The 19,319-nt window shown below is 46.1% G+C and overlaps 2 protein-coding genes across 4 annotated transcripts in view; one reads left to right on the top strand and one right to left on the bottom strand.

The window, feature by feature from the left end:
* LOC118091222 (ciliary microtubule associated protein 1A) overlaps nt 1–19,319 on the top strand; it is a 66,423-nt gene that overhangs the window by 26,651 nt on the left and 20,453 nt on the right. The window lies entirely within an intron of this gene.
* On the bottom strand, nt 160–18,916 carry HDAC8 (histone deacetylase 8). 3 transcript variants are annotated; one of them, XR_004693380.3, is made up of 11 exons: nt 18,786–18,916; nt 17,241–17,293; nt 15,731–15,861; nt 13,896–14,037; nt 11,011–11,123; nt 8,383–8,460; nt 6,345–6,453; nt 5,453–5,625; nt 3,183–3,281; nt 1,557–1,662; nt 160–561 (listed from the first exon to the last, which is right to left on the bottom strand). XR_004693380.3 is itself a non-coding variant. In XM_035128397.3 (11 exons), the coding sequence occupies exons 1-11, from the start codon at nt 18,882–18,884 to the stop codon at nt 539–541; spliced, it is 1,122 nt and encodes a 373-aa protein (XP_034984288.2). In that variant the 5' UTR covers nt 18,885–18,916; the 3' UTR covers nt 160–538. The 3 variants fall into 3 exon arrangements, 2 of the variants coding, with proteins under 2 accessions (XP_034984288.2, XP_088532671.1); XM_035128397.3 differs by having other exon boundaries at nt 3,183–3,277; XM_088676545.1 differs by lacking the exons at nt 160–561; nt 1,557–1,662; nt 3,183–3,281; ... (2 more) ...; nt 8,383–8,460; nt 11,011–11,123 and having other exon boundaries at nt 13,892–14,037.

Genomic DNA, 19,319 nt, shown 5'->3' with positions numbered 1-19,319 from the left:
TTGGGGGGGTGTGTGCTTCTGCTGTGGAAACTAGAGAGGCCACGTCGAAGGCTTCAAACAGATGCAGCCCCTGCAATGAAACCCCAGAAAGAGGGACTGGGACGAGACCAGCCACCAACTGGGGAAACGACAGAGAACCAAGGAAAGACGAAAAGGAAATATATCAAACACTTTTATTTTCAGAGCAGACAACCAACAACAAGACACAACCCACCTCGGCTGCGCAGGACATTTTAGTTAGCAGACGGGGCTCTGCCTGGGGGAGATAACGCTTTTCTAACAGCAGAACCAGGCCAGGGTACCAAATGACCCCTCCTTGTGAAAAAAAAAAGAAGCAGCTCCAACCCCAACAAACTCCTCCCAAGAACCAGCCGCTTTATAAAAGTGGGCAATGAGATGGAGCCGTGATGGGTTGGTGGCCAGGGGGCCTGCCAGAGACCCCCAGAGGCTTTCTCCAAGAATCTGGCAGCGGCGACCGGCAAATTTGCTCTCCCAGGAGGCCTTTGGCAGGAGCGAAGGCAGGATCCGTCCTCTTCCGCTACACCACATTCTTCATGTTGCCTGCAAGCATTATTATTATTATTATTTATTCAGCTTCTACACCGTCCTATACCCGGAGGTCTCAGGGCGGTTCACAACAAGACCACAAGATATAAAATCAAACCAAAAGCAATCCCCCCCCCCAAATGCCATATTCTAAAAAGGTGTTGGGTGTCAATAAGATCAACCAGAAGCCTGGTTAAAAAGGAACGTTTTTGCCTGGTGGCTAAAGGTGTATAATGAAGGCACCAGGTGAACTTCCCTGGGGAGTGCATACCACAGACAGGGAGCCACTGCAGAAAAGGCCCTGTTCCCATGTTGCCACCCTCCGGACCTCTCGAGGAGGAGGCACATGAAGAAGGGCCTCAGAAGATGTTCTCAGGGTCTAGGTAGGTTCATATGGAAAGAGGCGGTCCTTGAGATATTGCGGTCCTGAGCCGTTTAAGGCTTTATGGGTCAAAACCAGCACTTTGAAATGGGCTCAGAAACTAGATCGGTGTAATATGCTCAAACCGTCAGGTAAGCCGCTGAATTCTGCACCAGCTGGAGTTTCTGAACCGTCTTCAGAGGCAGCCCTATGTATAATGCATTGCAGTACTCTAACCTTGAGGTTGCCAGAGCATAGACAATAGTAGTTAGGCTATTCCTGTCCAGATAGGGGTGTAGCTGGGCCACCAGCCAAAGCTGATGGAAGGCACTCCGGGCCAATGAGGCCGCCTGAACAACATTCACAAAGCCCTCCCTTTTACCTGGGGAAGAAAGATGGGCTCTCCTTCATGGGAGGTTTTTTTAAAGGCGTGGCTGGAGCAATTCTTTAGCTGAGATCCCTGCACTGCAGGGGGTTGGACTAGATGACCCCTGGGGCCCCTCCCACCTCGACAGTCCCACCTGGAGACACTGGGGCTTGCTCCCTTCTGCGCCCAAAGCAGATGCTCTGCCACCGAACGACGCCCCTTCCCTGGGACCAGGCTCATCTCTGCGGCCTCCTTCCCCCAGGTGAGGAGGGCAGGACTCACTTTTAATGCAGCCGAGGATTTCTTGGATTCTCTGGGGCTCGTTGCGGTCCAGCCTGCAGCTTGGTGTAACTTCCAAGACGTAATCAGGGCCGTATTCCGTGAAGTACTGCCAGAGGAGGAAGGAAAGGGTGAAAGGAAGGAAACGGGAGCCACTCCTGGCAGATCTAAGCGAGGCAAGACACACAGAGGGAGGTAACCCATCCCGCCTTGGCCATGTTGCACGCGAGTCTCTTGACTTCACAAGCAAAGGGCTGTTTCCTCTCCCTGGGAATAGAAACCTGCCCTCTTGCCCTAACCACCCACCGACCTTACATATGGCAAACTCTTATACACTGATCTTCTGTTCCAGGGGGAGGAGGGTGGGAAAGAGGGGAACTTGTTTGCTTATACGTTGATGAAAACCAATTTATTAAAAGGGGCAGGAAGCTTGGGCTACTGCATTTCCGTTTCTGAGTAGCTAATGCACGTATCCCGTAAGAGAGTTTTGTGCAAGCAAGCAAGGGACCCTACTCTCAACACATGCCATCTGATTTGGGCTGGCTTCTGAAGCCCCTCGGAGGGGATGGCAATGCAACAAGGCAGTGCGACTTAACAGTGGTACCTTGCTTCTCAAACGCTTTGGTTCTCAAACGCCGAAAACCCAGAAGTGTCCCGGTTTGCAAACGTCTTTCGGAAGCTGGACATCCGATTCGGCTGTCGGCTATTGTTTCCAGGGCACCTGCACCAATCAGAAGCTGCGCCTTGGCTTTTGAACATTTCGGAAGTCGAATGGACTTCTGGAACTGATTAAGTTTGGCGCTTTTGTTTTTGCTATTTATTTGTGGTTTTGTTTTTGAGGCGTTTTCGGTTAATTTGTTTTTGTGACTGTGTGGAACTCAGTTCAGTTATTGATTGACTGATTGTGTGACTGTGGAAATAGATAAAAGTCCCCCATCCAAACAATGACTATCATCAGTGCAGGTAAGTATTTTTTTTATATTAAATTATCACGTACAATAGTGTCTTATTTATTTTATAGTACGGTACATTGATTACTGCTTTCATTTTATGGATTGATGGTCTCATTAGATAGTAAAATCCATGTTAAACTGCTGTTTCAGGGGTTGTTTTTAAAAGTCTGGAACGGATTAATTCATTTTGCATTACTTTCTATGGGAAAGCGCACCTTGGTTTTGGAACGCTTTGGTTTTGGGAAGGACTTCCGGAACGGATTACTTTTGAGAACCAAGGGACCACTGTATTGTTACTGAGGTCCACTTCCAAGAGCCTTCTGGCAGTTCTCCTAATGCGAGAAGCGAAGTCACAGTGAAACAGGTAGAGGGCCTTCTCGGTAGTGGCACCTGCCCTCTGGAATGCCCTCCCATCAGATGCCAAGGAAACAAGCAGCTGTGTTACATTCAGAGGGCATCTGAAAGCTGCCCTTTATTGGGAAGTTTTCAATGTCTGACAGTTCACTATTTTTATATCTCTTCTGTTGGATGCCATCCAGAGTGGCAGGGGCAACAGGGGTATAAAGAATACTATTATAGTATTATTAATGTGACTAGGAGGACTCTCAGCAAAAGGCTGGCAGGGGTTTCTGCCCAAGAGGAATGGCTCGGTTCTTCTACGTAGCTGAGGCCTCACCTTGTGATCCGGGATCTCGGAGGGCAACGTCTTCCCCAAGATGACCGCCGTCAAATACGCCCAGCAGCGAGCCGTGTTGGCGAGATGGTAGCCTCCTGCCTCCAGGAGCGAAGGAGCAGGAAGTCCGGAAAGGGAAGAAAGAGGAGGCGTGAGGGGCGTGGAGGGAAGGAGCCCGTGGTGAGCAGCTCCGCTTCTCCAGGTGAGGCGGCAGGTGAGCTGAGCGGCTGTCTTGCCTCAATAATGGACTGGATGACAGCCAAGAAACTGAAGCTCAATCCAGATTAGACATAGGCTAAACTGGATGGCTGGGAGGTCGCCTGCTCTTGATGGGGTTATACTTCCTCTGAAGGAGCAAGTGCGAAGCTTGGGGAGGGGGGGGGGGCGAGTCCTGGATCCTTTGCTGTTGCTTGAGACTCAATAAAAAAAATTCCTTCAGTAGCACCTTAAAGACCAACTAAGTTTTTATTTTGGTATGAGCTTTCGTGTGCATGCACACTTCTTCAGATACACTTGAAACAGAAGTCAGACCCTTATGTATATACAGAGGGTGGGGGTGGGAATGGGTGATGGGCTGATGGGAGTGGTAAACCTGTAGATGGCTGTTAACAACTGCTGATGACTGCAATTGGTCCTGCGGGGGAAAAGCAAGGCCTGAGGTGCTAAAGAAAGCTTGATCATGCATAATAAGATAAGAATCCAATGTCTTTATTCATCCCAGGTTTGTCCACTGTTGCCAACAGTCCCCTTCAGCTCTCTATATTGGACAAACAGGCCAAACCCTATGCCAAAGGATAAATGGACATAAAGCTGACACCAGAAATTACAAGACAGAGAAACCAGTAGGAGAACACTTCAATCTCCCAGGACATTCTATACAAGATCTCAAAGCAGCTGTTTTATTACAGAGAAATTTCAGGAACAGACTGGAAAGAGAAGTTGCTGAATTGGAACTCATTACCAAGCTTAAAACCATGGAGCCACCTGGGATGAATAAGTGCCTCAGCCCTTGTTTTCCCCCCGCAGGACCAACTGCAGTCATCAGCAGTCGTTAACAGCCATCTACAGGTTTACCACTCCCATCAGCCCATCACCCATTCCCACCCACCCCCACCACCCTCTGTATATACATAAGGGTCTGACTTCTGTTTCAAGTGTATCTGAAGAAGTGTGCATGCACACGAAAGCTCATACCAAAATAAAAACTTACCGTAGTTGGTCTTTAAGGTGCTACTGAAGGATTTTTTTTATTTTGCTTCGACTCAGACCAACACGGCTACCTACCTGTAGCTTGAGGCTCAGGTAGCCTCAGTGTCACAGAGGGCCTTCCATCAGCCTCGGCTGGTGGCCCAGCTGCGCCCCTGACTAGCCTAACTTCTGTCATCTCTGATCTTGTCTTTATTATTAGTTCACTTCTCAGGTCAGGAAGCCTGAGCTCCCACAGCTGCCGCCTGCCGTGAACCACCGTGGGCAAGATTGGCAGCAACAGCAGCAGCAGATATGTTAATAATAATAACAATAAATAATAATAATAATAATAATAATAATAATAATAATAATAACAACAATAATAATTTATTATGTATAGCCCGCCCATCTGGCTGGGTTTCCCTAGCCACTCTGGGCGGTTCCCGACAGAATATGCTTACCCAATGTTCTATGCTTACGATTATTCATGCTTTGTTAAATGCACATTTTATTTTTGATTCCCTTTAGTAATGTTCTCTTTTGAAATGTTTAAGGTGTTGGTTTTTTTGTCAACTTTGCCGTGTTGAATGTGTGTTTTATAGTCGACCACCTCTGTCACATTTCCTTTTGAAACCTCTAACGTTCTAGTTCCTTGTTAATTAAGTTTCTTTGAATGTATACTTTATGTTCCCTGTTTAGGGAAGTTTTTAACGTTAGATGTTTTAATGTGAATATTCTGTTGGGAGCTGCCCAGTGTGGGTGGGGTATAAATATATTATTATTATTATTATTATTATTATTATTAGACTTCCTTCTGCCATGTTTTATTCCGGACTGCTTTATTTGATGTTTTCATGTGGGTTGTAAAAAACTGTGAGACATATAGAAGAGAAGATGGAAATGGGAGAGAAATGGAATGAACAAAAGCACCCCAGGACTTGCTTCAGAAGGAACTGGTCCTTGAGAAGTTGCCCTGGGAACTCCCTGCCACTCTGGGGACTCCAAGGTGGGCTTGGAAGCCCAGTTGAACGGTGGCCAAGCCCCAAACCCGATGCCCCTCTGCCCTCCCGGCCGCCTTCACTCACCTCCTCCCAGGACGAGGGTCGGGCGCTGCCACTGCAACACGTACTTCAGGCACCGTCCGACCCCTTCGGGGGTCAAGTTGAAGGAGCACATGGGGTCACCAGCAATGGTGTCCGCCCCCAACTGCAGGACGACGGCCTCAGGGCTGAACGCTGCGTAGACCTCCTTCAGAACACTGCAGGGAGAAGAACGAAGCCCCGTTACCCGGAGAGCAGGCAGGCAGGGAGCCACTGGCAGCAGAGGTTACGTCCAGTCCAAGGCGACTCTGGGGTTGTGGCGCTCACCTCGCTTTTGGGCCGAGGGAGCTGGCGTTTGTCCACAGACAATTTTCCAGCAGGACTCAACCGCTTCTGGCACAACCGTGACGGAAACCAGAGCGCACGGAAATGCTGCTTACCTTCCCGCCGCAGCGGTACCTATTTATCTACTTGCACTGGCGTGCTTTAGAACTGCTAGGCTGGCAGGAGCTGGGACAGAGCAATGGGAGCTCACCCCATCGCGGGGATTCGAACCGCTGACCTTCCGATTGGCAAGCCCAAGAGGCCCAGGGGTTTAAACCACAGCAGCCAGGTAGGGAGCCACTGGCAGGAGAGCCCCAGCCCAATCTTCTTGGCCATGTGGAGTGTGTGATGGCCTTGCCCAGAGGTCTGGTGACTGGGCTGCATCTGCATATGCTAAAGGCGGCCCTGCTTCCTCATGGAGCCCGGAAGTGTTTCAAAAGCCGCAGGGCCAATTCCAGCAGCTCGCCTAGAACAATCTGATGGGAGACAGAGCGAGCCCTGAGTGCGGGTTATGCCAGGAGGGGCAGAGGGAGCAGGAGCGCCAAAGGAGGAACTGCAGGAGAACCACCGGAAACCTTTGCTCCCAAAGGGCCACCGGGTGGTGGGTTCTTACCTCTCGCAGATCTGGAAGTATCTGTCGTTTTGGATGCCGTCTTGAATGGGGACGTTGACGCTGTAGTAACGCCCCTTCCCCAGGCCCACGTCCGTCACATCTCCTGTTCCTGAGCAAGAGGCAGAAGAGAGGTTTTTTTTTACTGACTTGGGACCAGGAATCATAGACTTGGAAGAGACCACAGGAGGAGACCACAGGAAGAGAAGCAGGACCTTGAAGGATGCTTTCTGCCTGTGGGCTGCCCATCGAGGGGCCTCCTGTTGGCCATTATGATAGCAGGATGCTGGCCTCTCTGGCCTGATCCAGCAGCCTCTTCTCAGGTTCTTATGTCTCTTGGGATTCAGAGAATAACATGGACAGAGAACTGGGGAAATAAACAGGGGGTACTCATGTGATACACTTTGTGAACACAAAATATAAATAGAGCGGTACCCCAGAAGTCGAACGGAATCTGTTGCGGAGGACCATTCGACTTCCAAAACTTTAGGAGACCAAGGCGCAGCTTCCAATTGGCTGCAGGAAGCTCCTGCAGCCAATCGGAAGCCACAGAACCCGCGTCAGACGTTCGGGTTCCAGAAGAATGTTTGCAAACCGGAACACTCAATTCTGGGTTTGTGGCATTCGGGAGCCAAAATGTTCAACTTGGAAGGCGTTCGACTTCCGAGGTATGACTGTATACAACATGTATAAAAACTAATAAGGTAAAAAGGTAAAGGACCCGTGGACGGTTACGTCCAGTCAAAGGCGACTATGGGGTTGCGGCGCTCATCTCGCTTTCAGGCCGAGGAAGCCGGCGTTTGCCCACAGATAGCTTTCCGGGTCATGGGGCCAGCAGGACTAAACCACTATTGGTGCAATAGTGATGAGTGCCAGAGCGCACAGAAGCACCATTTACCTTGCCCACCACAGTGGTACCTATTTATCTACTTGCACTGGTGTGCTTTCGAACTGCTAGGTTGGCAGGAGCTGGGACAGAGCAACGGGAGCTCACCCCGTCGCGGGGATTCGAAATGCTGACCTTCCGATCGGCAAGCCCAAGAGGCTCAGGGGTTTAGACCGCAGCGCCACTCGCGTCCCATGTGATAAAATATGAACATACAAAGTGTATAAAAACCAATGCCACCAAAAGAAAGAAAAGAAAAGGAGGAAATTGTTTGGATGGTTATTGTATAAATGTGAAATATGTAATAGAAATGTTAATAATAAATTTAATAAAAGAGGAAAAGGAGAAATGATCTCGTGCGGTTTATTCATTTTTAAATATATTCTTTAAACACACACAGAGATCCAAGAGAAACCCTGGGATCAAGGAACCGATCCTGAAACTTAATGCAGTTTACATAGGAACCAAAGTATCGCCAAACCCCTAGAGCAGTCCTTCCCCAATCGAGTGCACTCCAGCACCCATCAGCATGGCCATAGGATGCTGGGGCTTATGGGAACTGTAGTGTGGAACGCCTAGAGGGCACCTGGGCTGCTCCGAGGGCGTGTGTGTCCCTGTCCATCATTTCTGTTGCATGGAGCTGAAGGGCTGAGAGAGCTGACGGAGAATGGAATCTGGTTTGGTAGAGGCGGAAGGAGAAATTGCAAGGGATAATAATAATAATAATAATAATAATAATAATAATAATAATAATGATAATTTATACCCTGCCCATCTGGCTGGGTTTCCCCAGCCACGCTGGGCAGCTTCTAACAGAATGTTAAAGTACAATAAATCATCAAACATTAAAAGCTTCCCTAAACAGGGCTGCTTTCAGATGCCTTCTAAAAGTCAGGTAGTTGTTTATTTCCTTGACATCTGATGGGAGGGTGTTCCACAGGGCAGGCGCCACCACCGAGAAGGCCCTCTGCCTGGTTCCCTGTAACTTCACTTGTAGCAGGGAGGGAACCACCAGGAGGCCCTCAGAGCCGGACCTCAGTGTCCGGGCAGAACGATGGGGGTGGAATTGTGCCTGGAAACGTACTGGGAGCCAATGGGGAGCTGAAGGGAAGCAACACTCAAGCACAGTAAAATAAATACATAATAATCACTTGCCTGGGAAAAACCCTGGAGAGAACTTATGCAGAGACACCGTCATCACTTTGGAGGTGAAGATGAAGGCATCTTCTACACCTGGGTGGAAAGGAAGAGAGAGAGAAGTGAAATAATTGCGACAGGCTCCTTGCCCACCAGCCACTCACATCAGCTACAGAGTCTAGTCCTGGAGTCCAGAGACCCTATAGCACAGGGGCCGGCAACCTAAGGCCCATGGGGGTTGTTTAACCAGCCCACGAGCCGCCCCCAAACCGAGCCACCCACTCAGTGAGTCCCCGTGTGTGGCACTAAACCGGCACAGCGTGGTGCCTCGCTTCCGCGGTGGCAGAAATCGTGTCTGCGCATGCTCAGACGCCAGAAATCGCGTCTGCACAGAGGCAGACGCCGGAAATCATGTCTGCGCAGACACAGACGCTGGAAATCGCGGCAGAGCACATGTGATCCAGCCCACGGAGGGATCTCCGCTGGAGTGAACCGGCCCAGGAGAGGTAAACCTTGCCGACCCCTACTATAGCAGAACAGAAGGGGGCTTATCAGGGAAGGAAGCTGAAAGACAACACAATCTCATAGCTTTTATGACAGTTGCTAAAGATCTTTCTATTTTTCTATTGAAGTTACATTCTAGTCCAAAGGCTATTCATCAGGAAATAAGGATTTGTTTCCTGTTTTTCATGTGTGCTAAAACTCAGTCTAAGTTTATTATTGTTGTTTTTGTTTTGTTTTTTGTTTGACCACATCAGTTAACAAACATGGATACATATGCTATAATGTTATTGTTTTAGTTAAATAAATTGTTATTAAGGAACTGATTATTTTCCTCCTTCCAGCAAAGTAAAGCAGAAAAGTTGTCTAAATATAAAATTAAACCTCACAGTAATTTCATAATTATCTCTCTATGTATTTCTAGTAGTATAACCAAATCAGTAATTTTTGATATAACTGTAAAAACTACTCTGAAAATTTATTATTCCAAAAATGGAAACTTCCTCTGGTTGTCAATATGAAGGTTATACCAGCAAGAATTAGTCTTTCTGTAAAAAAGAAAAGAAAAAAAGATTTAAAACAAATCTTAGTGACTAGTGATTTAAATCAAGTCTTAGTGACTAGTGATTTAAATTGATTTGATTTAAATCAAATCCACCCTGGTGGTTAGCGTCAAACGAGGACCTGGCTAATTGGAATCAGCCACTGAGTGCCAAGGTTTTGATCTGGAGAAGGAATTTTTGTCGTAATTGGATCTGTATGACGGCGGAGGTGAGCCTCCATTATTTTCTTTTGATACATTTTCCATTTGCTGTTTTATTGACTGACTAGTGGTTTTCAGCCCGTTCAATAACGGGCGCTAGAATCCTGGGGTTCGGAGAAGCGCTTGCGCAGCGCTTCTCCGAACCCTGGGACCTGTCCTTGCTGTCGACGGCAGGGGGACAGGAACGGAGGAGGAGAAAGCGCTGCTTTCTCCTCCTCCGTTCCTCTCCCGCAGCCGCCGGCAGGAAGCAGACATCCCAGGGTTCGGAGAAGCGCTTGCGCAGCGCTTCTCCGAACCCTGGGACCCGTCCTTGCTGTCGGCGGCAGGGGGACAGGAATGGAGGAGGAGAAAGCGCTGCTTTCTCCTCCTTCCTTCCTCTCCCCCAGCCGCCGACAGCAAGGACGCGCGCACTCTCCCCCCCGCCTCCTCCAACCACCGCTCCTCACGGCCAGGGAGGGTTGTGAGGAGGCCTTCGCCGGCCTCCACCCTCGCTTCCCTGACGTGCCCTGCAGTGAGGCGGTGTCCGGCGGGAGCGGCGGTTGGAGGAGGCAGAGTGGGGAGAGAGTGCGCGCGCGCAGTCTCTGCTGTCCAATCCCTGTATCCCTGGGGCACATGCGCAGTACCCCAGGGACACACGGGACAACTGGACGCAGGGACAACATGGACTTTATATATATAGATATGCAAGCAGGATTGAAAGAGTATCTCGTTATGGTTAACTACAAAATTGATTGTGTGAAATTTTGATTATTATTCTGGCAACGGCCCTCAATGCTATGATAAAAAGAATTCTTGATGGGAGTTATGGTGTTTGCGCTGGGGCATCAGCTGGTCAGCAGCTGGAACAAGATCACAGAAGGGAATTTTGGATATCTGCCCGGGGCTAATGGCAGAAAGCTAGTTCTCTGTCTTGGATGTGACACACTGAGATTTGCCCTTGTGTGCAGAAACCAAAAGTTGCGTCCCTGAGGTCTTTGGATTACAATAGGAAAATAAAGAAGAAGAAGAAAAGTAAAAATATTTCACGCAGAACTAAAAACTCGCTTGCTAAATTAATTCAGTGACTGTTAAAAATAAAAGAAGGATCAACATCGGAAATGTTTTATTTGGACTATTTGCACTAACTAAGAAATGGAGTATGATATTAGATCATCACTCCACGAACTTCAGAGCATGGGAAGTCACCCAAAAGATATATAATTTGGCATTGAATATTTGGCTTATTTTTGATGGTATTATAATTTGGAATGTTTTATTGTGGTTTTTATTGGATTGTTAAAATGGAAATTTAATAAAAAAAATTATTTAAAAAAACACACACAAAAACCAAAGCAGCAGGAACAAGTCAAGTCACATCACCCATGTGCTGGCAGGATCCTTACCATCCCCGTGATGGAGATCTAAGTCCACATAGAGAACGCGGCCAAATTTCTGCCGGAGCCGCAAGATGCCCAGGACGGCGTCGTTCAGGTAGCAGAAGCCGGAAGCTTCGTCCCTGCAAATAAACATGACTGGTGAAATGTGAAGGTTCAGAAGCTGCCAAACGAAGCCAAGAACATGGCGCTCTCCACTGTGAGCGGGCAGATTTTGTAGAGGAAAATTAGGCATACGGAGAGGAAGAAGTTATAGTGACATTAATCTTATAGTGATATGAGATTTCAGATATAATATCCAGTTAGAATCCCGGGAAAGGTTGTGGAAGGCAGGCAGCACGGTAAAATAATAATAATAATAATAATAATAATAATAATAATAATAATAATAATAATAATTTATTATTTATATGTCGCCCATCTGGCTGGGTTTCCCCAGCCACTCTGTGCGGCTTCCAACAGAAAAATGAAATAAAATAATCTATTAAACATTAAAAGCCTCCCTAAACAGGGCTGCCTTCAGTACTTTTGGAATAAAAGATCTTGGGGGGCGGTGAATGAAATAAAAAACCCAAACCCCAAATAAGAAAATGAGGAATCTCGTTTTGAAACAGTAAGATCTAGTTGAAATAATTTTTTTAAAAAATTGTCCTGTAGCACCTTAAGAGACCAACTCAATTTGTTCTGGGTATATGTAAGGTGGTCTCTAAGGTGCTATGGGACAATTTTTAATTTTTTTTTTACTGCGTCAGACCAACACGGCTACCTACCTGAATCGAGTGAGATCTAGGATTGAGATAGAATTATTGGATGATAGTAGGAAAATATTATCGGAAATGTATAAATGATTACTGGAGTGGCATGCTAACAATGAGGAGGTTAAAGGGGTGATGAGGTTACAATGGGCTAAAGATTTTGGATATAATATTCAGCTAGAATCCTGGGAAAGGTTGTGGAAGGAAGGTATCAATTTTACTGCAGGCAGCGCACTTAAAGAAGATGTTACAAAAATGATGTACAGATGGTATTTAACACCAGCTAAATTGGCTAAAATCTTCAAGACAAGAACTAACGAGTGCTGGAAATGTAAAGAGAGGGAAGCTATCTTCTACCACATGTGGTGGACTTGTAAAGAGGGAAAGGCTTTCGAGGAAATGGTATATAATGAGCTAAAGAAAACGTTTAAAAATACTTTTGTTAAAAAACCAGAAGCCTTTTTACTGGGTATAGTGGGGGAAGAGATACCAAGGGAAGATAAAAGACTGTTTATGGATGTGACAACTGCGGCAAGAATTCTTTTTAGCCCCAAGATGGAAACATCAAGAAGTACCAACGAAAGAAGAGAGGCAGACGAAGATGGTGGACTTTGCGGAACTGGAGAAGCTGACGGGGAAAATCCGAAACCGGCACAACCAAGTATTCCAGAAGGACTGGAGTAAATTTATAAGATATTTGAAAGATCATTGTAGCCAATTAACATCACTAGCAGGGTTGTCTGAAGACTTGTACTTTAATGAGAAATTTTCTCCCTTTTTATATTTATTTAAATTTGGAGGTATTTTGTAATGAGTGTCATTAGAATTGGAAAATGCATAAAATGCTATGCTATAAAAGTTAATTTTGGAAGTCGATAGGATCTAGAGAGCCAGGGAGCTAAAGTGGATCATAATGATGTGATTATATATCGCTAAATGGAAAACTAATAAAAATTATAAATATAGATAGTGACAAACCAGAAGACAGAACATTTTTGATGGCAGGTCTCCCCCCTCTGGTAGGCAAGAGGAATATTCCCAGCTGCAGAAATGACCTCAGTCACTGCTTGCCCTCCTCCTTGGTCATCACCCTGAGCTGCTTAGCTAGCCGAGAGGAAATATGATAGGCATCTTTAGGTATCTAAAGGGCTATCCCAGGGGGAAATTGATCAAGCTTGCTTTTCTCCTGCTCTGGAGGGTAGGACCCAAACCAACGGCTTCAGGTTACAAGAAAGGAGATTCCGACTCAACATCAGGAAGAACTTTCCAACAGCAGGAGCCGTTCGACAGCAGAATAGACTCCCTCAGATGCTGGTGGAGTTTAAAAAATTATTATTAGGTTTTTACATTAGCAGGATTATTGCAGTAACCTGCAGTTTTATAAGAGTATCTATTTATAGTTGATAATGAAATGAGCAAGTTAAATGAATCTGGATATGCAGAAGATATTAAAAAATAAATTTAAGGAGCGGTAGAAGGAGGGGGAAGGAAGTCCAATTTTGAAATGTTACATGGATTGTAAAACTAATGAAATGTATACATTTGAAAAATCTAAAGTTTTTACATCGAGTTTAAGGTGCGTAAAAGTAAAATGAACAGACAACAAACAAACAAAACAGACAAGTGCAGGACAATCAAATTTAAAATCAATGGTGAGTAGGTTCTAAATCTATGTCAAATATAGAGGTTGGATGCCCATCTGCCATGGATGCTTCAGTCGAGATTCCTGCTTTGCAGGGAGTTAGGACTAGATGACCCAGAGAAGCGGACACGGAGCAATGGATTCAAGCTACAAGAAAGAAGATTCCAGCTAAACATTAGGAAGAACTTCCTGACAGTAAGAGCTGTTCGGCAGTGGAATTTGCTGCCAAGGAGTGTGGTGGAGTCTCCTTCTTTGGAGGTCTTTAAGCAGAGGCTTGACAGGCATATGTCAAGAATGCTTTGATGGTGTTTCCTGCTTGGCAGGGGGTTGGAATGGATGGCCCTTGTGGTCTCTTCCAACTCTATGATTCTATGACCCCTGGGGGGTGCTGGGATTCTATGATTCCTCTCCCCGCAGGCCTGGCGGATGCCAAGGTGGAACAGGCCTAAGAATGCAGGGTCTGGGAGAAGCAACAAGTCAAGACAGAACTTCCTTACTTCTTTGCGTGATGCCAGCCTCCGGGCCAGTTGATGGCAACAAGGCAGTCACCGTTCACCAAGCACTGGGCGGCCGTGATGGTGGCTCCTCCTACTGCGGCCGCATAGTCAAAGATCCCTTCGGAGGTCGGGCAGTCGTAACCTGGAGGGATCACGAGCGGAGGGAACAGGGGGAAAGGGGTGAGCGTGATAGAAGAAGTAGAGAGCTTAGGTGTATATTTTTATCCTTTATCTTTATTTTTAAATCTTTATTGCATATTATTATTATTTTTACAAAGAAAGCAATATTGAGCATCACACCCACATCTTTGAAGAATAAAAAGAAAACTACAAAAAATACAAAATTATAAAAAGGAAAAAAGACAAGAAAATCTATAAAAAAATAAATAAATTGATCATGTACACAAAGTTATTCAGAGGATTCAAACAGTAATTGGATTTTTCTGTACTCCAAGTTCCCAGAAAGAAATTGCATTTATGCTCCCTCTTTTCTTACTTTCTTTACAGACACTTTCTTTCTGCTACAGAAATCTTGTTTGAATCCCTTCTGTATTTCTTGACTTCCCCCCTCTATCTCCTTGCGGCTTCAACTTTTCATAAGTAACAAATATTCTGCATTCCTTTATTACATCAGTTTTGTCCCGTGTGTCTGTGAGCAGTGCCAGATTTATGTATAAGCTAAACCAGCTATAGCTTAGGGCCCCACTCTCTTGCCCCCCCGCCCAAATATACTTCTTCTTAATTGTATTTCACTATTTATATACAGTAGTACCTTGGGTTACGAACACGATCCGTTCCGGGTCGCAGTTCGTAACCCGAAAAGGTCGCAAACCGAGCGCCATTTCTGCGCATGCGCAAAGCGCGCCGCTTCTGCGCATGCGCGGAATGAGCAAAGTGTGCCGCTTCTGCGCATGCGCGCGCCGAAAACACTTCCGGAGTTGCGGAGTTTGTAACCCGAACTGTTCGCAACCCGAGCGGTTCATAAACCGAGGTACGACTGTACAGCGGTACCTCCGGTTACGAACGGGATCCGTTCAGGAGACTTGGCCGTATCCCGAAAACTTTGTAACTGGAGGTGCTCTTCTGCGCATGCGCATGGCGCAATTGAGCGCTTCTGCGCATGTGCGCGTGACGAAACCTGGAAGTTTATACTTCCGGGTTTGCTGCGTTCACAACCCGAAGTTTACGTATCCAGAGGGATATGTAAGCAGAGGTACAACTGTACTTCTTAACTGTATTTCAGTCCGACAATTACTTTGATAAAATACCTATTTTGTGATGTGCAAATGGCTTTAGATACCTATGAGGTCCATCAATTAGCATATAGCATATATTCAAAACAAAAAAACGGCGACCATTTGTTGTTGACAAAGGACAGATGGACATATCAAGGGCCCCATGACCTTCAGTAGCTTAGGGCAGTGTTTCCCAACCTTGTGCCTCCAGCTGTATTCGGACTACAATTCCCATCATTCCTGACCACTGGTCTTGCTAGCTAGGGATGATGGGAGTTGTAGTCCCAAAACAGCTGGAGGCACAAAGTTGGGAAACACTGGCTTAGGGCAGGCACCCCCAACCTTCAGCCCTCCAGATATTTTGGACTACAATTCCCATCATCCATGACCACTGGTCCTGTTAGCTAGGGATCATGGGAGTTGTAGGCCAAAACATCTGGAGGGCCGCAGGTTGGGGATGCCTGGCTTAGGGCCTCATCAAACCTAAATCCAGCCCTGGCTGTGAGACAGATCTCAGCACCCCAAGCCTGGAGGCAGATGTTCCCTGGCACCTTGCGAGGAGTTCTCCAGGGGAAAAACCGCAAGCGGCCACCTCCTCACCTAGTCCAAATCCCACCGATTCTGGATGGTCATCGTCGCCTTCCTCGCTCACTTTCTGCAGGTGCTGCAGGTAGGCATCAGTGTGGAAGCCGGCCATCTCCTCCATGGAAGCTACTTTGGGCTTGACAACCCTATGGAAATGAAATGAAGAACTTGGTGGGTGGGGCAGACGCAGAATATGGAAGGCAGCCCCTCAACCGCTCCAAGGGCTCGCCCAAACTTTCCATGTTCCCCTTGCCCTGCTCCTCTGCAAGGAAAACCTGCTCTTTGGCTTTAAATTGGAATAAACGGCAATGCAAAAACAAAACAAAACCTAACTGCTGTTTGCTCCGATGGAGCGCCAAAGAGCAGTTTTCCCAGGCGGGAAAAGAAGACAAGAAGAAGGATGGATAATCCTCAAACAGAGCAAGGTGTTGCTGCTAAAATCTGTCCAGATTTTAATTTGCTCTGAACTAATTTTAAGATGTATTTTAACTAATTGATTGCCTGTTTTTATGTTCTTATGTTCTTTGTATACTGTCTTAGTTTCATGATGTTAGCCGCCCTGAGCCCATCTCCGGCTGGGGAACAAATTATTTTATTATTATTGTTATTGTTATTATGGGATGGATTAGGAGCAGAAGAGAAGTCCTCTGAGGCTGCCCCTCTGTATCTCCTGGACTACAGGAAAGTCCCCCCCCCCCAGGGCAATGTCCCCCTGTTGTCAGTCAAAGAGATCTCAGCTGCTTAGCAAGTATTCTTCAAGAGCTCTGAGAAATGTGGCCTAAATAAAATATTTTTATCATCAGTTTCCTTTCTATGCTGCTTTATATTTTTAAGGAAAAAATCCGAGCTGTTTGCAGCCTGCCTTAAAGCATCAAACGAAACAATCTGGAATAAAATGCCATTGAAGAATGTCAGTATATCTTTCTAAAGATAGTTTTCTATTTAAGTTACATTGTAGTCCAAAGGCTATTCATCAGGAAATAAGGATTTGTTTTAAGTTTTTCATGTGGGTTAAAACTCAGTCTAAGTTTTTTGTTAATTAAAAAAATTGTTTACCCACATCAGTTAACAAACCCTAACCCTAACCCTATAATGTTACTGTTTCAGTTAAATAAATTGTTTAAAGTGTTATTAAGGAAATGATTGTTTTTCTGCTTCCAATAAAGTACAGCAGAAAAGTTGCCCAAATATAAACAGTTAGCTTATTAAACCTCACATTAATTCCATGATGATCTGTCCACGTATTGCTAATAGTATAACCAAATCGGTCATTCTTAACTGTAAAAACTACTCTGAAAATTGATTATTCCCAAAATGAAACCTTCACCTGGTTGGCGATATTAAGGGGATACCAGCAAGAATGACACACAATTTAAATCAAGTCTTACTGATTAGTGATTTAAATCGATTGGATTTAAATCAAATCCAGAACAGGCGGAAGCTGCAGGAACCCCTGGCAGAGGGACCCCCCCCCCCCCCGTTGCCCAAGAGACCTCCATCTGCCCCATGGCAAACTTGTGCCTACCTCATGTGATCCAGCAGCGAGTAGGATTCGATCAAGGAATGCACCATGCTGGCCTGTGGGGAAAGGGAGGGAGGGAGCAAATAAGCCAAACCACATCATCCTGATGGAATCACAGACCTGCAGTGTTGGAAGGGTTTCCCAGTGGTCATCTAGCCCAACCCCTTGCAACGCAGGAATCTCAAGCACAGCATCCCTTGCGGGCGGCCACTAAACTTCTGCTTAAAACCCTCCGAGGAAGGGGAGGCCATAGAACCGTAGAGTTGGGAGGGAATCCGCCCCAGGGGTCATCTAGTCCAACCCCCTGCAATGCAGGAATTCTGTTTTTTTGTTTTTGTTTTTTATTTTCCACAGAAAAACGTAAAGAAAGATAAATTGGTTTTACAGGAGATATTCTTAGACTGAAATAAATGTGGCATTGCACAAAATAAAGTCAGTTAAAAATCTAAGAGAACTCTATAGGTATAATAAACATTAAACATGAAAACAATTACATGAAAACAACGTATAGTAAAATTCCTTCCAGCAGCACCTTAAAGACCAACATAGTTTTTATTTTGGTATGAGCTTTCGTGTGCATGCACACGTCTTCTGCTGCTGCAAGGAATTTTTTTATTTTGTTTCGACTACGTCAGACCAACACGGCTACCTACCTGTAACTAATGTATAGTAAGTTATTGTATAGTAAGTATTATTCCTTACACACCCAATGGAGGATTCTCATGTTTTTTAATAGATCAGGCTATTGCGTAGTGGTCCAATATTTAGATTAAGATCAATTTATGACCACATTTCCTTATCCCACCTGGCACTTTGTAGTGTGCCAGCCTTCTTACATATTTTTAGATGGTTTTAAATCCATTTTATCTATAGATACCCTGTTTCTGAAAAAATAAGACATAGCCATAAAATAAGCCGTAGCAGGATTTTTAAGCATTCAAGGAATATAAGCCATACCCCGAAAATAAGACACAGTAATAGCCTCAACAGCAATGCCGGTCGCGGCAGGAGGAGGAGGAAAAAAATAAGACATCCCCTGAAAATAAGCCATAGTGGGGGTTTTTTTGAGGAAAAATAAATATAAGACAGTGTCTTATTTTCAGAGAAACGTGGTATAAGTAAACAAATAGAATACAGTACCATGAAAAAGGAAAACGGGAAAGGGGGAGAAAGAAAAAGAAAACAACAAAATGGAAAAATAAAAATACTGATCAATTGATAAGCGGTTAGGAATTTGCTTATGAATTTTGTTTTTAATGTTCTGTTGAAAGCCGCCCAGACTGGCTGGGTAAACCCAGATGGGTGGAGTAGAAATAATAAATTATTATTATTATTGTTGTTGTTGTTGTTGTTGTTGTTGCAGGAAAGGGATCCCTGACGAAGCCCCCCCCCAAAAAAAACCTGTTTTAAAACCTCCAACCTCCTTTCAAGGGAGCCCGCCCACCCCACTGTCCAAAGGCTCTTGCCCTGACGATCCCACTGAGGACTAGCGCCTTGGCCAGTGCGCCTCCCCCCTCCCTCCCCCGGCCCCGCCCCCCGGCCCCTCACCCGCTCGGGGACTTTGCAAAGGGCGTCGCATCGCGCCAGGTACTCGGCGCTGTGCACGTAGACCGGCGGCGGAGGCGGAGGGGCCGCCTGCTCGGCCATGGGCGCCACGGGAACCGCGCTTCCGGACGCCTGCTGCAGCCCGGGCGGCCTTTCCGGACGGGCTTTCTGCTGCTGCCGCGCGGCATGACGGGAGTCGTAGTTCCCTAGGGGACACGGGCCTAGCGAGCGCGGCAAGGGGAGGGCGGAGCTCCTGCAAGAGAGGCGGGGCTTTGCCCTGCTCTTAGCCATGAAATGAAATACTGTACTGCAAGCGAAGCGATGCTCTCCCCGCTCTTTCTGGAGAAATGAAATGAAATAAAATAAATAGTGCAAGCGAAGCGATGCTCTCCCCGCTCTTTCTGGAATCATAGAATCATAGAGTTGGAAGAGACCACAAGGGCCATCCAGTCCAACCCCCTGCCAAGCAGAAATGGAGAAATGAAATGAAATGAAATAAATAGTGCAAGCGAAGCGATGCTCTCCCCGCTCTTTCTG

Source organism: Zootoca vivipara, chromosome 9 (assembly GCF_965207765.1).
Source record: "Zootoca vivipara chromosome 9, rZooViv2.hap1.1, whole genome shotgun sequence".
NCBI lineage: Eukaryota > Metazoa > Chordata > Lepidosauria > Squamata > Lacertidae > Zootoca > Zootoca vivipara.
This window is presented reverse-complemented; position numbering and strand designations above follow the sequence as displayed.